Source organism: Idiotropiscis lumnitzeri, chromosome 2, assembly GCF_059441095.1.
Source record: "Idiotropiscis lumnitzeri isolate Australia: NSW breed Sydney's pygmy pipehorse chromosome 2, RoL_Ilum_1.0, whole genome shotgun sequence".
Taxonomy (NCBI): Eukaryota; Metazoa; Chordata; class Actinopteri; order Syngnathiformes; family Syngnathidae; genus Idiotropiscis; species Idiotropiscis lumnitzeri.
Window position 1 is genome coordinate 1929805 of NC_142392.1, and position 19693 is coordinate 1949497.

Sequence of the window (19693 nt, forward strand, 5' to 3'; positions counted from 1 at the left end):
AATTACTTCATTTTGTCACTTTTATATAGAAAAAGTTAATTCTACAAACACCCTCAATATAAAATAAAAAAAAATAATTACTTCATTTTGTCACTTTTATATAGAAAAAGTTAATTCTACAAACATCCTCGATATAAAACTTATAAAATAATAAAAAATAATTACTTCATTTTGTCACTTTTATATAGAAAAAGTTAATTCTACAAACATCCTCAATATAAAACTTATAAAATAATAAAAAATAATTACTTCATTTTGTCACTTTTATATAGAAAAAGTTAATTCTACAAATCCATTAAACACAATACCTATAAAATAATAAAAAATAATTACTACATTTTGTCACTTTTATATAGAAAAAGTTAATTCTACAAACACCCTCAATATAAAACTTAGAAAATAATAAAAAATAATTACTTCATTTTGTCACTTTTATATAGAAAAAGTTAATTCTACAAACACCCTCAATATAAAATAATAAAAAATAATTACTACATTTTGTCACTTTTATATAGAAAAAGTTAATTCTACAAACACCCTCAATATAAAACTTAGAAAATAATAAAAAATAATTACTTCATTTTGTCACTTTTATATAGAAAAAGTTAATTCTACAAACACCCTCAATATAAAATAATAAAAAATAATTACTACATTTTGTCACTTTTATATAGAAAAAGTTAATTCTACAAACACCCTCAATATAAAACTTATAAAATAATAAAAAATAATTACTTCATTTTGTCACTTTTATATAGAAAAAGTTAGTTCTACAAACTTATAAAATAATAAAAAATAATTACTTCATTTTGTCACTTTTATATAGAAAAAGTTAATTCTACAAACACCCTCAATATAAAACTTAGAAAATAAAAAAAAATAATTACTTCATTTTGTCACTTTTATATAGAAAAAGTTAATTCTACAAACATCCTCAATATAAAACTTAGAAAATAATAAAAAATAATTACTTCATTTTGTCACTTTTATATAGAAAAAGTTAATTCTACAAACACCCTCAATATAAAATAAAAAAAAATAATTACTTCATTTTGTCACTTTTATATAGAAAAAGTTAATTCTACAAACATCCTCGATATAAAACTTATAAAATAATAAAAAATAATTACTTCATTTTGTCACTTTTATATAGAAAAAGTTAATTCTACAAACATCCTCAATATAAAACTTATAAAATAATAAAAAATAATTACTTCATTTTGTCACTTTTATATAGAAAAAGTTAATTCTACAAATCCATTAAACACAATACCTATAAAATAATAAAAAATAATTACTACATTTTGTCACTTTTATATAGAAAAAGTTAATTCTACAAACACCCTCAATATAAAATAAAAAAAAATAATTACTTCATTTTGTCACTTTTATATAGAAAAAGTTAATTCTACAAACACCCTCAATATAAAATAAAAAAAAATAATTACTTCATTTTGTCACTTTTATATAGAAAAAGTTAATTCTACAAACATCCTCAATATAAAATTTATAAAATAAAAAAAAATAATTACTTCATTTTGTCACTTTTATATAGAAAAAGTTAATTCTACAAACACCCTCAATATAAAAAAAAATAATTACTTCATTTTGTCACTTTTATATAGAAAAAGTTAATTCTACAAACACCCTCAATATAAAAAAAAAAAAAAAATTCTTCAATATTTCACTTTTATATAGAAAAAGTTAATTCTACAAACATCCTCAATGTAAAACTTAGAAAATAATAAAAAATAATTACTTCATTTTGTCACTTTTATATAGAAAAAGTTAATTCTACAAACATCCTCAATATAAAACTTAGAAAATAAAAAAAAATAATTACTTCATTTTGTCACTTTTATATAGAAAAAGTTAATTCTACAAACACCCTCAATATAAAATAAAAAAAAATAATTACTTCATTTTGTCACTTTTATATAGAAAAAGTTAATTCTACAAACATCCTCGATATAAAACTTATAAAATAATAAAAAATAATTACTTCATTTTGTCACTTTTATATAGAAAAAGTTAATTCTACAAACATCCTCAATATAAAACTTATAAAATAATAAAAAATAATTACTTCATTTTGTCACTTTTATATAGAAAAAGTTAATTCTACAAACATCCTCAATATAAAACTTAGAAAATAATAAAAAATAATTACTTCATTTTGTCACTTTTATATAGAAAAAGTTAATTCTACAAATCCATTAAACACAATACCTATAAAATAATAAAAAATAATTACTTCATTTTGTCACTTTTATATAGAAAAAGTTAATTCTATAAACATCCTCAACACAATACCTATAAAATAATAAAAAATAATTACTACATTTTGTCACTTTTATATAGAAAAAGTTAATTCTACAAACACCCTCAATATAAAACTTAGAAAATAATAAAAAATAATTACTTCATTTTGTCACTTTTATATAGAAAAAGTTAATTCTACAAACACCCTCAATATAAAATAATAAAAAATAATTACTACATTTTGTCACTTTTATATAGAAAAAGTTAATTCTACAAACACCCTCAATATAAAACTTAGAAAATAATAAAAAATAATTACCTCATTTTGTCACTTTTATATAGAAAAATTTAATTCTACAAACATCCTCAATATAAAACTTATAAAATAATAAAAAATAATTACTTCATTTTGTCACTTTTATATAGAAAAAGTTAATTCTACAAACATCCTCAATAAAAAATAATTACTCCATTTTATCACTTTTATATAGAAAAAGTTAATTCTACAAACACCCTCAATATAAAACTTAGAAAATAATAAAAAATAATTACTTCATTTTGTCACTTTTATATAGAAAAAGTTAATTCTACAAACACCCTCAATATAAAATAAAAAAAAATAATTACTTCATTTTGTCACTTTTATATAGAAAAAGTTAATTCTACAAACACCCTCAATATAAAACTTAGAAAATAATAAAAAATAATTACTTCATTTTGTCACTTTTATATAGAAAAAGTTAATTCTACAAACACCCTCAATATAAAATAAAAAAAAATTCTTCAATATTTCACTTTTATATAGAAAAAGTTAATTCTACAAACATCCTCAATATAAAACTTATAAAATAAAATAAAACAATTACTTCATTTTGTCACTTTTATATAGAAAAAGTTAATTCTACAAATCCATTAAACACAATACTTATAAAATAATAAAAAATAATTACTTCATTTTGTCACTTTTATATAGAAAAAGTTAATTCTACAAACTTATAAAATAATAAAAAATAATTACTTCATTTTGTCACTTTTATATAGAAAAAGTTAATTCTACAAACATCCTCAATATAAAACTTATAAAATAATAAAAAATAATTACTTCATTTTGTCACTTTTATATAGAAAAAGTTAATTCTACAAACACCCTCAACAAAAAAAAATAATTACTTCATTTTGTCACTTTTATATAGAAAAAGTTAATTCTACAAACACCCTCAATATAAAAAAAAAAAAAAATTCTTCAATATTTCACTTTTATATAGAAAAAGTTAATTCTACAAACATCCTCAATATAAAACTTAGAAAATAATAAAAAATAATTACTTCATTTTGTCACTTTTATATAGAAAAAGTTAATTCTACAAACATCCTCGATATAAAACTTAGAAAATAATAAAAAATAATTACTTCATTTTGTCACTTTTATATAGAAAAAGTTAATTCTACAAACTTATAAAATAATAAAAAATAATTACTTCAATATTTCACTTTTATATAGAAAAAGTTAATTCTACAAACATCCTCAATATAAAACTTAGAAAATAATAAAAAATAATTACTTCATTTTGTCACTTTTATATAGAAAAAGTTAATTCTACAAACATCCTCAATATAAAACTTAGAAAATAATAAAAAATAATTACTTCATTTTGTCACTTTTATATAGAAAAAGTTAATTCTACAAACACCCTCAATATAAAATAAAAAAAAATAATTACTTCATTTTGTCACTTTTATATAGAAAAAGTTAGTTCTACAAACTTATAAAACAATAAAAAATAATTACTTCATTTTGTCACTTTTATATAGAAAAAGTTAATTCTACAAACATCCTCAATATAAAACTTATAAAATAATTACTTCATTTTGTCACTTTTATATAGAAAAAGTTAATTCTACAAACACCCTCAATATAAAATAATAAAAAATAATTACTTCATTTTGTCACTTTTATATAGAAAAAGTTAATTCTACAAACACCCTCGATATAAAACTTAGAAAATAATAAAAAATAATTACCTCATTTTGTCACTTTTATATAGAAAAAGTTAATTCTACAAACACCCTCAATATAAAATAAAAAAAAATAATTACTTCATTTTGTCACTTTTATATAGAAAAAGTTAATTCTACAAACATCCTCGATATAAAACTTATAAAATAATAAAAAATAATTACTTCATTTTGTCACTTTTATATAGAAAAAGTTAATTCTACAAACATCCTCAATATAAAACTTAGAAAATAATAAAAAATAATTACTTCATTTTGTCACTTTTATATAGAAAAAGTTAATTCTACAAACACCCTCAATATAAAATAAAAAAAAATAATTACTTCATTTTGTCACTTTTATATAGAAAAAGTTAATTCTACAAACATCCTCGATATAAAACTTATAAAATAATAAAAAATAATTACTTCATTTTGTCACTTTTATATAGAAAAAGTTAATTCTACAAACATCCTCAATATAAAAAATAATTACTTCATTTTGTCACTTTTATATAGAAAAAGTTAATTCTACAAATCCATTAAACACAATACCTATAAAATAATAAAAAATAATTACTACATTTTGTCACTTTTATATAGAAAAAGTTAATTCTACAAACACCCTCAATATAAAACTTAGAAAATAATAAAAAATAATTACTTCATTTTGTCACTTTTATATAGAAAAAGTTAATTCTACAAACACCCTCAATATAAAACTTAGAAAATAATAAAAAATAATTACTTCATTTTGTCACTTTTATATAGAAAAAGTTAATTCTACAAACACCCTCAATATAAAATAATAAAAAATAATTACTACATTTTGTCACTTTTATATAGAAAAAGTTAATTCTACAAACACCCTCAATATAAAACTTATAAAATAATAAAAAATAATTACTTCATTTTGTCACTTTTATATAGAAAAAGTTAGTTCTACAAACTTATAAAATAATAAAAAATAATTACTTCATTTTGTCACTTTTATATAGAAAAAGTTAATTCTACAAACACCCTCAATATAAAACTTAGAAAATAATAAAAAATAATTACTTCATTTTGTCACTTTTATATAGAAAAAGTTAATTCTACAAACATCCTCGATATAAAACTTATAAAATAATAAAAAATAATTACTTCATTTTGTCACTTTTATATAGAAAAAGTTAATTCTACAAACACCCTCAATATAAAAAAAAATAATTACTTCATTTTGTCACTTTTATATAGAAAAAGTTAATTCTACAAACACCCTCAATATAAAAAAAAAAAAAATAATTACTTCATTTTGTCACTTTTATATAGAAAAAGTTAATTCTACAAACATCCTCGATATAAAACTTATAAAATAATAAAAAATAATTACTTCATTTTGTCACTTTTATATAGAAAAAGTTAATTCTACAAACATCCTCAATATAAAACTTATAAAATAATAAAAAATAATTACTTCATTTTGTCACTTTTATATAGAAAAAGTTAATTCTACAAACACCCTCAATATAAAAAAAAATAATTACTTCATTTTGTCACTTTTATATAGAAAAAGTTAATTCTACAAACACCCTCAATATAAAAAAAAAAAAAATAATTACTTCATTTTGTCACTTTTATATAGAAAAAGTTAATTCTACAAACATCCTCAATATAAAATAAAAAAAAATAATTACTTCATTTTGTCACTTTTATATAGAAAAAGTTAATTCTACAAACATCCTCAATATAAAATTTATAAAATAAAAAAAAATAATTACTTCATTTTGTCACTTTTATATAGAAAAAGTTAATTCTACAAACACCCTCAATATAAAAAAAAATAATTACTTCATTTTGTCACTTTTATATAGAAAAAGTTAATTCTACAAACACCCTCAATATAAAAAAAAAAAAAATAATTACTTCATTTTGTCACTTTTATATAGAAAAAGTTAATTCTACAAACATCCTCGATATAAAACTTATAAAATAATAAAAAATAATTACTTCATTTTGTCACTTTTATATAGAAAAAGTTAATTCTACAAACATCCTCAATATAAAACTTAGAAAATAATAAAAAATAATTACTTCATTTTGTCACTTTTATATAGAAAAAGTTAATTCTATAAACATCCTCAACACAATACCTATAAAATAATCAAAAATAATTACTACATTTTGTCACTTTTATATAGAAAAAGTTAATTCTACAAACACCCTCAATATAAAACTTAGAAAATAATAAAAAATAATTACTTCATTTTGTCACTTTTATATAGAAAAAGTTAATTCTACAAACATCCTCAATATAAAACTTAGAAAATAATAAAAAATAATTACTTCATTTTGTCACTTTTATATAGAAAAAGTTAATTCTATAAACATCCTCAACACAATACCTATAAAATAATAAAAAATAATTACTACATTTTGTCACTTTTATATAGAAAAAGTTAATTCTACAAACACCCTCAATATAAAACTTAGAAAATAATAAAAAATAATTACTTCATTTTGTCACTTTTATATAGAAAAAGTTAATTCTACAAACACCCTCAATATAAAATAATAAAAAATAATTACTTCATTTTGTCACTTTTATATAGAAAAAGTTAATTCTACAAACACCCTCAATATAAAATAATAAAAAATAATTACTTCATTTTGTCACTTTTATATAGAAAAAGTTAATTCTACAAACATCCTCAATATAAAACTTATAAAATAATAAAAAATAACTACTTCATTTTGTCACTTTTATATAGAAAAAGTTAATTCTACAAACACCCTCAATATAAAATAAAAAAAAATAATTACTTCATTTTGTCACTTTTATATAGAAAAAGTTAATTCTACAAACATCCTCGATATAAAACTTAGAAAATAATAAAAAATAATTACTTCATTTTGTCACTTTTATATAGAAAAAGTTAATTCTACAAACACCCTCAATATAAAATAATAAAAAATAATTACTACATTTTGTCACTTTTATATAGAAAAAGTTAATTCTACAAACACCCTCAATATAAAATAATAAAAAATAATTACTACATTTTGTCACTTTTATATAGAAAAAGTTAATTCTACAAACACCCTCAATATAAAACTTAGAAAATAATAAAAAATAATTACCTCATTTTGTCACTTTTATATAGAAAAAGTTAATTCTACAAACATCCTCAATAAAAAATAATTACTTCATTTTGTCACTTTTATATAGAAAAAGTTAATTCTACAAACACCCTCAATATAAAATAAAAAAAAATAATTACTTCATTTTGTCACTTTTATATAGAAAAAGTTAATTCTACAAACACCCTCAATATAAAACTTAGAAAATAATTACTTCATTTTGTCACTTTTATATAGAAAAAGTTAATTCTACAAACACCCTCAATATAAAATAAAAAAAAATTCTTCAATATTTCACTTTTATATAGAAAAAGTTAATTCTACAAACATCCTCAATATAAAACTTATAAAATAAAATAAAACAATTACTTCATTTTGTCACTTTTATATAGAAAAAGTTAATTCTACAAATCCATTAAACACAATACTTACAAAATAATAAAAAATAATTACTTCATTTTGTCACTTTTATATAGAAAAAGTTAATTCTACAAACATCCTCAATATAAAACTTATAAAATAATAAAAAATAATTACTTCATTTTGTCACTTTTATATAGAAAAAGTTAATTCTACAAACACCCTCAACAAAAAAAAATAATTACTTCATTTTGTCACTTTTATATAGAAAAAGTTAATTCTACAAACACCCTCAATATAAAACTTAGAAAATAATAAAAAATAATTACTTCATTTTGTCACTTTTATATAGAAAAAGTTAATTCTACAAACATCCTCAATATAAAACTTAGAAAATAATAAAAAATAATTACTTCATTTTGTCACTTTTATATAGAAAAAGTTAATTCTACAAACACCCTCAATATAAAATAATAAAAAATAATTACTTCATTTTGTCACTTTTATATAGAAAAAGTTAATTCTACAAACGTCCTCAATATAAAACTTATAAAATAAAAAAAAATAATTACTTCATTTTGTCACTTTTATATAGAAAAAGTTAATTCTACAAACACCCTCAATATAAAATAATAAAAAATAATTACTTCATTTTGTCACTTTTATATAGAAAAAGTTAATTCTACAAACATCCTCAATATAAAACTTATAAAATAATAAAAAATAATTACTTCATTTTGTCACTTTTATATAGAAAAAGTTAGTTCTACAAACTTATAAAATAATAAAAAATAATTACTTCATTTTTTCACTTTTATATAGAAAAAGTTAATTCTACAAACACCCTCAATATAAAACTTATAAAATAATAAAAAATAATTACTTCATTTTGTCACTTTTATATAGAAAAAGTTAATTCTACAAACACCCTCAATATAAAACTTATAAAATAATAAAAAATAATTACTTCATTTTGTCACTTTTATATAGAAAAAGTTAGTTCTACAAACTTATAAAATAATAAAAAATAATTACTTCATTTTTTCACTTTTATATAGAAAAAGTTAATTCTACAAACATCCTCAATATAAAACTTATAAAATAATAAAAAATAATTACTTAATTTTGTCACTTTTATATAGAAAAAGTTAATTCTACAAACACCCTCAATAAAAAAAAAAAGTTAATTCTACAAACATCCTCAAAATATAAAAAAAATTCCATTCTATAACATTAAAAAACACAAACCCCTGTCATAAACCTTTATTCCTCCCCCAACAGATCCATTGTTTATTGACAAACTTCACATATTAATTACAGTTAAAACATTCATTGACTTTATTTTAAGGCTCTCACAAATTGTTTTTAATAACCTGTTCTGAAACTCTCTTTCCTACAGATGGAAATCCTCATGTTCAGCCTAAAGGGAACAAGATAAAAACACTACTGTTAAACAATAAAGGAAAATACTTCCTTCCATGTTTTTTTTATAAACTAATTCTGGCATACTTATCAGAGAAGTCTTTTCGAATTAATGTTGGTAATAAAAAAAATCCACAAAACTGTACCAATTTTTTTTTTTTTTAAAAATATCGCTTACATAACAGAAATCATTTGGTGCACCCACTAATGAGAAAAAGCAAATATTTTTTTTCGATTAACATGTTCAGGCGTGCATTTAACACGAAGGCTTACTCCAATAAATCACAACAACAAGAGAATTATTATATAGAAAGACACTTAATAATCTTCGCAAGTGTAAAGGAGGGGTGACGCCATTTCCTCAAAAACATATTACAAACTTTTGCCATATAAATCATGATCTAAAGACTGAATTTTTTGTTAACTATTCCATACGGACAGAGCTATGAGTAGAAGAGGTGCTTAAAGTTTCATGAGTGGAAATGGCCTAATTCCCCAACTGGAGAAGTACCACAGGTGCGCTTGTGATTGTAACTACGTATGCGACGGGACTACCTTACAGATACAACCGTCATATCATGTATTTTTCTTTCTCTCTCGCAATAAGTCACCTGCTCTAGTCTTTAAGTGCTTCCCAACAGTCCGCAATTACCGTACTGGTCACTAAACGGTGAGATATGATGGAAAAGAACCGCTTGTTTCTAAGGTAACCATACAGGCATGTGCAAGCGATCCATTAGCCACATGACCTTGATCACGGGGGTTTCTTTATAGACAAGCTTCGGAATACTCAAAACTTTAAGGTAATTTCATGAGGCAAATAATCAAGGTCTGTGCATATCGTTGACTGATTTACTGGCAACGCCAAATATTTTATTTGTCCTTAAATTAATGGTGTTGTGCATCACACACAAATACATTCCTAATTCTAATAAAAATGACCAAATATTAATTCCGTCCAGTATTTCAAGAAATATATTGCAGACCGCCACTACATTAACAAGAATATACATTTTTGTCAACAATTATCGCTTTTCCCAATCCTGATTGGCTCTAATTCAACTAATAAATCCTGGTCACATGAAAGCATGTCAAATAAAATTCAATCAAACTGCAATTTCTCTCCGCGATGAATCAATAACAAACATTAGGCTAAATTGTTGGCGCTGCTATTACATAAATAAATTTAAAAGAAAAATAAACGCAGTTGAGGTATATTGGGAACATGATTAAGAGCTTGCTCTCTGTCAACAGACTTCTGCCATTGCAGGAAGTTTATTAACATTCTGTGTACGTGCAATTTACCTGGTAGGTGTCCAATCGTGCACCGTATTGGCAGGTCCCACATCAAAAGGCAAACTGCAAGTATTCCGACTCTGCAAGACCAAGAAAGGACGACATTTTGTTTACAAGGCCGAACCTTGGCGACAAACATGTCAATGGCAATTTATCGAGGTCCGAAAAATGGCAGCCATTTTATTTCCCAGATGTTGTTTAGCCGAAATTCATATATTTAAAGTAATTTTCAAATAAATATTTCACAATGTTCTCATTAAACAGTCGAAAAAATATAAGGTGTTTCTTTCACATTCAAGAAAATGTAAAAGGGTCACCTCTTGCAGAAATAAAACAAGTACTAAGCATTGTGTTTACTCATTTTACCTTTTTTTTCAGTAAACCAACGATAACATCGCATTTGATTTTTTTTTACTTCTCTCAATGTGAAAAATTAGTTTGTGACGGAGTCAGTGCCTTTGGAATTTGTTTGTGCAACTGCCCCATCACTGAATGTTTTTTTTATATGTTTCCACGATACTTTCAGAGAAAATTCATTTACACGCCGATGGGCTGTAAACGAAAATGTCGAAATTTTTGCGTGCTCACCTCGGACTTCAGCGGATAACTTTGCACAAAAGAGCGGTGCCTTGTTTCGTAGTGGCGCTTCGTTGGTCACTGGGTTTAAAGCAGCTGAAGGCAGAACGAACTTAAACGTGTCTGTCCGTTCATTTTTAAAGCAGCACGCATCGACCTAGCAAACTTTTGAGCAAGCCATGCTTTCAGGAACACTCTCTTCCTGTCTGCTGCGCGATTGGCCGAAGATCGGCCGACCGTGGATTTCATTGGCTCAAATCAGTGACGCGTTTACCGTAATAACTCGAATACCAGCGACCACGTTTGCTAACGTGGTTTGGTTTCAAACTTTTATCCGATAGGTGCCCGCTAAATCAATTTGGAAACGATGACAAGCCACCGAGCCGCCCCAAAAAAAGCAAGACGCCCGGTCTACAGCAAAGCGAAAAGTGATGTTCTGCTTTTGTCTTCATTTCTTTTTAAAGCCACATTCACGGTCCACGTCCAAACAATTTGTTTTCATTAACACCGCTGCACACAAACACACTCGCATCGCAAAATCAGGACCTGGACACGCACTTGGGCATGCCGAGGAGATTATCCAAAGGCACGCTCCAATGAGACCTACTTGACGAATGCGTTTACGCGTTCTTCGACAACATAAAGGGTCCTTAGCTCTGTGATTAAGGACATCTAAAGCTGAGTAGTGCGATACTAACCGTCAATCCGGCTGACCAGCTCCTCTAAGGCCTTGACTTTCCTCTGGATGCCCGGCTGTGCAAACGTGTAGTTGTCCTGGGAACAAAGAGCCGAGGTCAGATGTGGTCACGTGTCCAGCTCGGGTTTTTAGAACCGAACAACTCTCAACGCAAGACCGTTTAGATGTATGAGAGTGCGTTGTGCAACAAATGCAAGTGAACACGTAACCTCATTGGCACGGTGAAGAAATTGTGTACGAGGAGATTCAGGGCCAGTTCAATCAAAGAGAATGCCATTATAGAAATACTTGTCATGTTTCCCAGTAATTTCCTAGAAACATGGCAAAAATTGTTCCCATGATAGGTTGCAGCCAATTGAAGAGCCCTGACACAAAATGGTGAGAAATTCTCAGAAATTGCACGGACCAGAGGAGATAAGCAAGCACGATAAAGGTACCATCTCCAAAAATTTAAGATCCATGGGGGTGAGCCGAAGGAAAATTATTGGCAGCTTCAAGTGATGAATAACATAAATGGTAATAAAAGTCTGCGTGTAACTTCCGCGATAAAGAAGTGCTTGAGGAAAGCTACAAAAACAGTGTCGATGTCACCATTGGCGATGCAAATCATTATCTTCAAAACAAAGGAGAAAATTCAGATTTAATCCGTATGAAAATGAACAAACATTGTAGTTCCCAAACATTAACTTGACAGATGTATTAAAATATGCGAACAATGAGCACTTATGTTCAATATTGCTGCCCCCCCGACACTCTAGGAATGCAATTGCGTCCTCACTTACCTTCAGAATTGCGAATACAATTACTTACGTGCAGCTATTTTGATGACGTCGTGGAATTCGCTTGAATTATTCGATTTACGTCAGTCAAATTGAGCCCGAGTGATTTGGAGCAATTTTTATAAGTGTCTTCTATCCTTGCATCCATTAAATAAATTTCTTTACATTTACAAGACACCACTTGCTGTCAGTATGGGACTCGTCTTTTTGTTTACGGAAACCGTTGATACCGTCCATTACCAATATGTTGGGCGACTCAACAGAACAACTCGGTCGCACGATGATGACTCTTTACATGTAAGGGGCGTGGTCTTAGCAGAGGCTTGTCGTTACCTCACGCCAGGGAGGCGTTTCTTGGAGGTTAAATAATGACTGCACTGTAATTGTTCACGTCGATTAATTCGGCGTGTGCCAAACACAAAATGGATCCACGTTAATTATATTACACCTCGTTGTTGGTTTTTAAGAATACACTCTGGGGTTTTGTGGGACAGATTGATAAAATTGAAAAATAAAAAAATATTAAAAGAGGTGCTATGAAGAAATAAATGAAACAGAAGAGCGTGACAACAGTAAATCAGACCAAGAGAAAATGTTGGAGGACATTTCACAACACAGAGGACGCATTTGAAAGAGAAATGAAGGGTACTCATTTTGACTATGAAAATGTCACGTGACAAGGAAAGACAACCCGTGTAAAAATGCGTCAAAACCAGTGGACAATATAGGGAATGACAGTGACAAGGCTCCCTCGTGTGGACAAACATGGACACTACAACTATGAAAATGTCATATATATTACTACAATGTTTTTGTTGTTTTTTTTCCCGCACAGTTTAAGATTAGATATGGCCTATGGTGCCACGGAGCAAAAAATCACTAACTTGAACATAACTGAACACGTTAATTATATTAACAGAACTGAACACATAAAATATCTTAACGTTCATGTGATGAGTATGGGCTGCCCAACGACTACGATCACTAGTGTGGCTAAGGAAAGACAATGACGCGCTCCCTCGTGTGGACAAACGTGGACACTACAACTACGATAATGTCATATATTGCTACAATGTTTTTTTGTTTTTTTTCGGCACAGTTTAAGATTAAACATGGCGTATGATGGGATGGAGGAAGTAATCACAAACGTGAACAGAACTGAACAAGTTAATTCGGCATGTCAATTAATAAAGATGTTGCTTTCCATGAATTAACAACTAAGTTTGCCATGTTTTTCGCACAGTAACTTAGGTCATTGCTTTACTATTATTGTCTCAATGTTTTATTTTATTGATCAGAGTATCCATACAAGATTTCTGGGAACAAAAAAACCAAGTATATATCTTCATAGTGCTGCATTTTTCATCATAAAAATAATTGCTCCGCATACGTACAAGTCTTGGTGACCACCGATTGAACACCAAGTCGTGTTTTTTTTCTTTTTTTGTTGTTGTTGTTTCAGTTTGTTTTACACTACACAGTGATTCTGAGCTGTGTCATCAACACACGCGCACACCCCCCCCCACACACACACATTCACACTCACACGTTTTGGTTTTTGTTGCCCAACAAAAGTGATGAAAAAGACAAAGACGCTTCCATGTTGTGCTTGACGGTCCCTTTTCGCTGTGGCAACTAAGACGACGACTTCTGCTTTGAAACACCGTTGGCGGTACAGACTTGATTGTACAAAAATGCACAAGAGCAAAGCCATTTTGGCACACTTAAGGACCTGCGGGACATAAAAGCACACGCGCTGGCGACATAATCAAATTCACAGTACTTCATGTATGGTCGTCATGGTTACTAGCAGCCTTTGTTAAAAACCATCAATGCTCCGCCCCTCGCTCCTTCCTAAGGCACTCCATGCCCTCCTCGGCGTCGTTTCTCAGCCTTCTGTCTTATTTACACGCTGATTGTTGTTGGGCCCACGCAGTCCGCTTAAGGCAAAGTCTGAGAAAATAGACCCCATTTTGTCCGAGTTGTCGTATAAAAAGCTGCTTACATTTGATTGCTTCTTAGTTTTGCTGATTTCTCCAGACAAAAATGGATGAATGTCCATTGTTAAGGTGGAGGGTGGCCAATAATTGAGTCCATACGCGAATAAATAAAACAAGGAGGAGGAGTCGAGGAGGGGTCCCGGTTTCCTCGGTAGGTCGATCCGTTATCTGCCCGACGTTCCCGCCCGCAGAGTGCTGGGAAGCTTGTCCGATCCGGGGATCTTCCAAGGCCCCGGAGAGACGGCGGACTTCCTGACCGCCGATTCCCGCCCGGGCTCCGGGCCCGGCCTGCTCTTCCCGTTCGCATGCACAGCGGGAGTCGCGAGAAAGCCGCTTTCCGCGGGAATTCTCTCGTTGGAGCGTCCTGGCGCGGCTTGGCGCTCCTCACCCACGCGTCCCTCGCGGGCGGTCCGGCCGCCGTCGCTCCCGACGCTCGCCGCCGCCAAAAGGCTGTCGAGCGGCCCGGCTACTTCCTGCAGGCTTGGAGAGGCTGAAGGGCGAGCGTCCCAAGAGGCGCCATTGTCTGGAAGAGAAACGTGGCAGGGACGGGGGGTCAGGAACAGAAAAGAACGGAGCACCGTGCCCGACGCATGCCACTGCAACACCCAAATGAAACGCATGCCACAGGGAAGCACGCTCACTGATGAGTCGATCAAAGTCGATTCATCAGATTAAAAAAAAATATTTTGCATAAACAACAAGTAATATTCGTGACTTTGAGAGTGTGTGGCTTCAAAAGGCGAGGCCTGTCCAGGTGAGTGATGTGGGTGTCGACGAATGAGAGTTGGCTGTTGTGAGCTAACCATTAGTATAAGCGCACCGAGTATCCAAGTTATTTGATTTTTATCGTTTCAGCCCAACTTCACTTTAATGCAAATACAATTTGTTAAAATTCGCAACAATTTGAGAGCATGCTATCGACACCTACAGGACCAAAGTGGAAATGCGGCCGCAGACTGTAAAATTCATTTACACGCATTTATCAAGACTAAAATGGAATTACTTAAAACGCCTTTAATTGAAATGCATTTTTTCTTGACTTTAACAAAATGTAAGCCTCTATATTTACATGCAGCTGCATGCTTAAACTTCCACGGTTCCTATGACAACTCAGAAAGCATTTAACAACAGACGCACTTTACACAGGCTGAACTCAAAACATGTACAAAAGTATTGGGACACGTGGCCACCAGCCCTACAGAAAGTGACAGTGGACTTTCTGGAAGATTCCGGAATGTGTCCGAGTTCGAGACGCATCGATTGATCCTAAATGAAGATTGAAGAAGCTCAAAGGACAGTTAAACATTTCAATTGATTGATTCAAAAGGGTGTGTCCCAATACTTGTATCCAAATCGTGTTTTGTTGACTTTTGCTGGATGCACAAAAACGCACATGATGATGCAACACCACCTCATTGCAGCGCATTAGCGAGCTAACGCTTCAAAAAACCCAACAAAAAAACCAAAAACACCTTCACATAATTTGCATAACTATTTGGTATGCAAATGTACACAACGGGTGGTGCTAAAATAACTAAAACACACCAAAAAAACCACACTGAGAGCTTGTTTTCTAAGATTTGTCCACAGTAGCACGGTCAAAATATTAGGAACACACACAACACAAGAGTGAGTGAGGGATGAGAAGAAGAAGATTTGGCTCGGTCACAAACCGTGTCCTTGGCGTGCCCCATGAGGACGAAATAGGGGGCGCCATGCGTGTCACTTTTCATGCACATGGAGTGAGCGGAAGATACCATTCCTAAAAAAGGGGGGGCGACAACCTAGAGCAATCAGTTAGTTACGCCACCGTGGGCGCTTAGCACGTAGAGAGACAAGATTAGCCACAAGCGCGTTGTCACCCGCGCGATGTTAGCGAGGACGTGTCGGCGGACGACGGCGTGCCCACTCACCGTACTCGGGGACTTGTCCCGTGCCCCGCTTCAAGAGGAGGCGCACCCGCCTGCCGCCCGACTTGATCAGCTCGATGGCGCGTCCGTGCGTCATGTCCCGCGTGCTTTCGCCGTTGATCTCGATGATTTGGTCGCCCACCTGGCGGGACATCGTGGAAACATAAGTGCAGTGTGAAAAACCAAAACTTTGCATCTTCGCCTTTTGTCAAGTGGCGCGTACCCTCATCCTGCCGTTACGCAGCGCCGGGCCGTCCTCGGCCAGCCTGAGGACGAACAGATCCATCTTGTACTCGCGACCGCCGCGGATGCTGAAGCCGAAACCCTTGACGCTCTTCTCCAGCTCCACCGTGAAGAAGTCGAAGTCCTGCGACAGCTGACGGCAAAGCGGCCGCGTTGCCACGGCGACGTTCGGGAGGAGACGAGTGCAAAACGTTTCCGCGTCTTCTCGCTTACCTGCACCGGCGGCATCCGGTAGTCCGGGATGGCGAATTGCGACCGGTAGTCCAAGAGGGGCGGGTGGCGGTAGTCCAGCGTGGGCGGCTGGCGGTAGTCGGCCACCGGAGGGTGCCGGTAGTCCACAGGCGGCTGCCGATAGTCGGTGAACGGCGGCTGTCGGATGTCCGGTTTCACGTCCTGGCGGGCTTTCACCTCCGATCTGTAACTGGCAAACAATGCGTGTCATTTTAAATTCACAAAATTTTGGATTTTTTGCTTTTGTCATAAATTATATCAATGATTGCAACAAAAAACAACAACTTCTTGATGACATTTTGTAGGTTTATTTTGATTGCACTTGTTACCTGCCCTCGTGCGAGTACGTATGCGTCGGGGGCGCAGGCAGGTGGCTGCTGACGGGGCTCTGGTGGGCTTTGGCGTGGGAATGGCCCGACTCGGCGGCTACCGGGCCGCCTTGCGAGCTGATGGCGCCGCTGGGCGGCTGCGTCTTGGGGCTCTGCTGCTGCGGCGGCGGCACCAGCGGGCTTTGCTTCTCCGAGGTGGGCGCTGACGCCGGGTTGCTCACCTCCGCTACAAGGAAGTCACAGATTGCCATTCAAGTAAATAAAACACAATCACGGAAATATTGGCAAGAATAATTATGAAAATTAAAAAAACAAACAAAAAAAAACCTGTTTATCCCAAATTTAAAGAAAATTAAGGATTTAAGAAAAAGATAAATTCCCATTTGGATATTTTCAAATTGGCCAAACATTTTAAAAACATATCGGGTATACATTCTGTGGAGATACATTTTCATTATTTAAAGTGGGAATAAAATGAACCCATTGAAGATTTTTTTTTTTTAAATCCATCTTTGCAGCAGTGACTCGTCTCAATTTGGCTGCACGAGGCCCATAATTATTGAGAATTTGAGTTTTACTTTCAAAGGCTGGCGTCTGACCTTCCTGCGGGATAATCCTCAACGTGACGCTGAGGCCGGCATCCTTGATGAGCTTGACGATGTCGCCGTGGGGCATGTTGACGATGGACTGGCCGTTGACGGCCAGGATGCGGTCGCCAACTTTCATCTTAGCGCAACGGTCAGCCGGGCTGCCGTCGATGATGCGCCCGATCTTGTGCGGCACCGCTGCAGCGCACGAAACGCGCGGCGGGTCAACGAGCGATTGGCCCGGGGGCGGACCGGCGTCCCGATACTTTTGCGTGCCTTACGATTAGTGGTGGGCGCCTCTGGCCGGTTGAGCGAGCTGATGATGACGAAGCCGAAGCCTTCGCTCTCCTTCCGGTGGATGAGGACGTCGCTCGGTTGCGCGCAGGCGAGCGACGCTCCGTCGGCGGCCGCGCCGGCGCTGTTGGCGTACGTCAGGTCGCTGCGTGGCGAGCTGTGCTGCGTGGACACCGAGCCCGAGTGGCGCCCGTTCTCCTGACACGAGTCGCCTACATGGGAAGGCCTCGTCAAGATCCGCAAGGAGGAATTTCCTCCGGAGTCGTCCATCAACCAACCTGCCGTCTGTCTCCGCCTCCTGATGACCATGTTGACCTGTCCGTTGCGCGCGGCGCCGTGCATCAGCTCGATGACGTAGCGATGCGGCTTGCCCACCACGGGAATGCCGTCCACAAAGAGGAGCTCGTCGCCGGGACGCAGACGCCCGTCCACGTCCGCCGGGCTCTTCTCGATGATGGCGCCGATTAAGATCTGTCGGGCGAAATTTGCATTTTTCATTTATTTCATATTTTTAACTCTTTAATTCACATTTTTTTTCTTGCCGATTATAAGTGGACGTCAATTCCATTTGGACATTTATCAATCAGAGATGCAAAGGAACTTTTCTTCCAGATCTGCCCTTGTTTCTTTTCTCAAGCACATTAGGGTTCCGTTATTAATAATAATAAAATATCATCTTTATGAATGAAGGGTTCAGCAACAGGTGGATTTTTTTTCTTAAATGTCGTAGCCATCAAAAAAATAAAAACGAGCACAAAATGGCATCGTCATACGGGCCTTCTCACGTGTCTCCGGACTCACGGGCTGGCCCGCCTCGTCCCCGCCCAGGACCCGGAAGCCGAAGCCGGACTTGTGCCTCCGCAAGTTGACCTCCATGTCCTGGTACTCTGCCGGATGACAAACGCACACAGCGCAATGAGCGGCCTGCGAGTTCGCCGTCCGCTTCGGAAGCGACGGAGGTACTCTACCCGACGAGACGTCTGCGGGAAAAGTCGTCCTCGCGGGTCCCGATTCTGCGCAGAAAAAGAGGCAGGCGTGCTCCATAAACCATCAATAAGTCCCAAATATTGTTGGAACGAGGCGAGTGGGAAGGCTCGGCTCAGCATTAACATCACCGCCGTCATCCATAAAAGTCAGGAAGTGCTTTGGGCGCCTAATATAGCCATCACTTATTTCCTGCTCGTGTGTGTGCGTGAGGAAAATCAGCTTCACACACCAACACACCGCTCAAATCAACTCCAGCGCAGACAAACCAAAAACAGCATCCCAGCAAAATCAAGTTGCCGTGGCAACAGACGTGACAGAAAACATCTGACGACATTTTGCAGTGCAAAGTCACCTTTTCAAACCCCCAAAAAAAGTCAACAAAAGCCACGTGAGAAGATCAAATATGATTCCAGATTTTGACCGCTCCCCAAAAAGCAGCTTGACAGCCTGCTCGTACTCGTCGTGGCCAAATATGCAAATGGCATTTTCATTTTCAATTTTGTAGCGAACGTTTAATGAAAATCATCTTCGATTGTCAAGATGAACTCCACCGCACCTCGAATTCATCGACTGTTCATACTTCAATGACGAGGTCAATTGAAATT

At 33.0% G+C, this 19693-nt stretch overlaps 1 protein-coding gene and 2 long non-coding RNA genes across 13 annotated transcripts in view; 1 reads left to right on the forward strand and 2 right to left on the reverse strand.

The window, feature by feature from the left end:
• The window catches only part of LOC148341159 (uncharacterized), a 45482-nt gene extending 36216 nt beyond the window's left edge, over positions 1–9266 (forward strand). Inside the window, exon 4 of the long non-coding RNA XR_015842032.1 lies at positions 9137–9266. This is a non-coding gene — a long non-coding RNA (uncharacterized LOC148341159). The remainder of the gene's footprint in view (positions 1–9136) is intronic.
• Positions 8921–12788, reverse strand: LOC148341160 (uncharacterized). 2 transcript variants are annotated; one of them, XR_015842031.1, is made up of 4 exons: positions 12539–12788; positions 11730–11805; positions 10465–10535; positions 8921–9157 (listed from the first exon to the last, which is right to left on the reverse strand). It is a non-coding gene; the product is annotated as an uncharacterized LOC148341160 (long non-coding RNA). The 2 variants fall into 2 exon arrangements; XR_015842030.1 differs by having other exon boundaries at positions 11730–12788.
• A 985-nt stretch (positions 12789–13773) lies between these two features.
• magi2a (membrane associated guanylate kinase, WW and PDZ domain containing 2a) overlaps positions 13774–19693 on the reverse strand; it is a 52729-nt gene continuing 46809 nt past the window's right edge. For 5 of the 10 annotated variants that reach the window (XM_088281740.1, XM_088281796.1, XM_088281802.1 and 2 more), the window contains 9 exons: positions 19070–19114; positions 18879–18988; positions 18089–18572; positions 17820–18005; positions 17221–17446; positions 16874–17081; positions 16641–16793; positions 16421–16559; positions 13774–15030 (listed from right to left, as the gene is read on the reverse strand). In XM_088281740.1, the coding sequence (XP_088137866.1) occupies positions 14672–15030; positions 16421–16559; positions 16641–16793; positions 16874–17081; positions 17221–17446; positions 17820–18005; positions 18089–18572; positions 18879–18988; positions 19070–19114 (1910 nt within the window). In that variant the 3' untranslated portion in view covers positions 13774–14671. Of the gene's footprint in view, positions 15031–16180; positions 16292–16420; positions 16560–16640; positions 16794–16873; positions 17082–17220; positions 17447–17819; positions 18006–18088; positions 18573–18878; positions 18989–19069; positions 19115–19693 lie in introns of all 10 variants that reach the window. The other 5 variants (XM_088281819.1, XM_088281750.1, XM_088281769.1 and 2 more) reach the window with 4 other exon arrangements.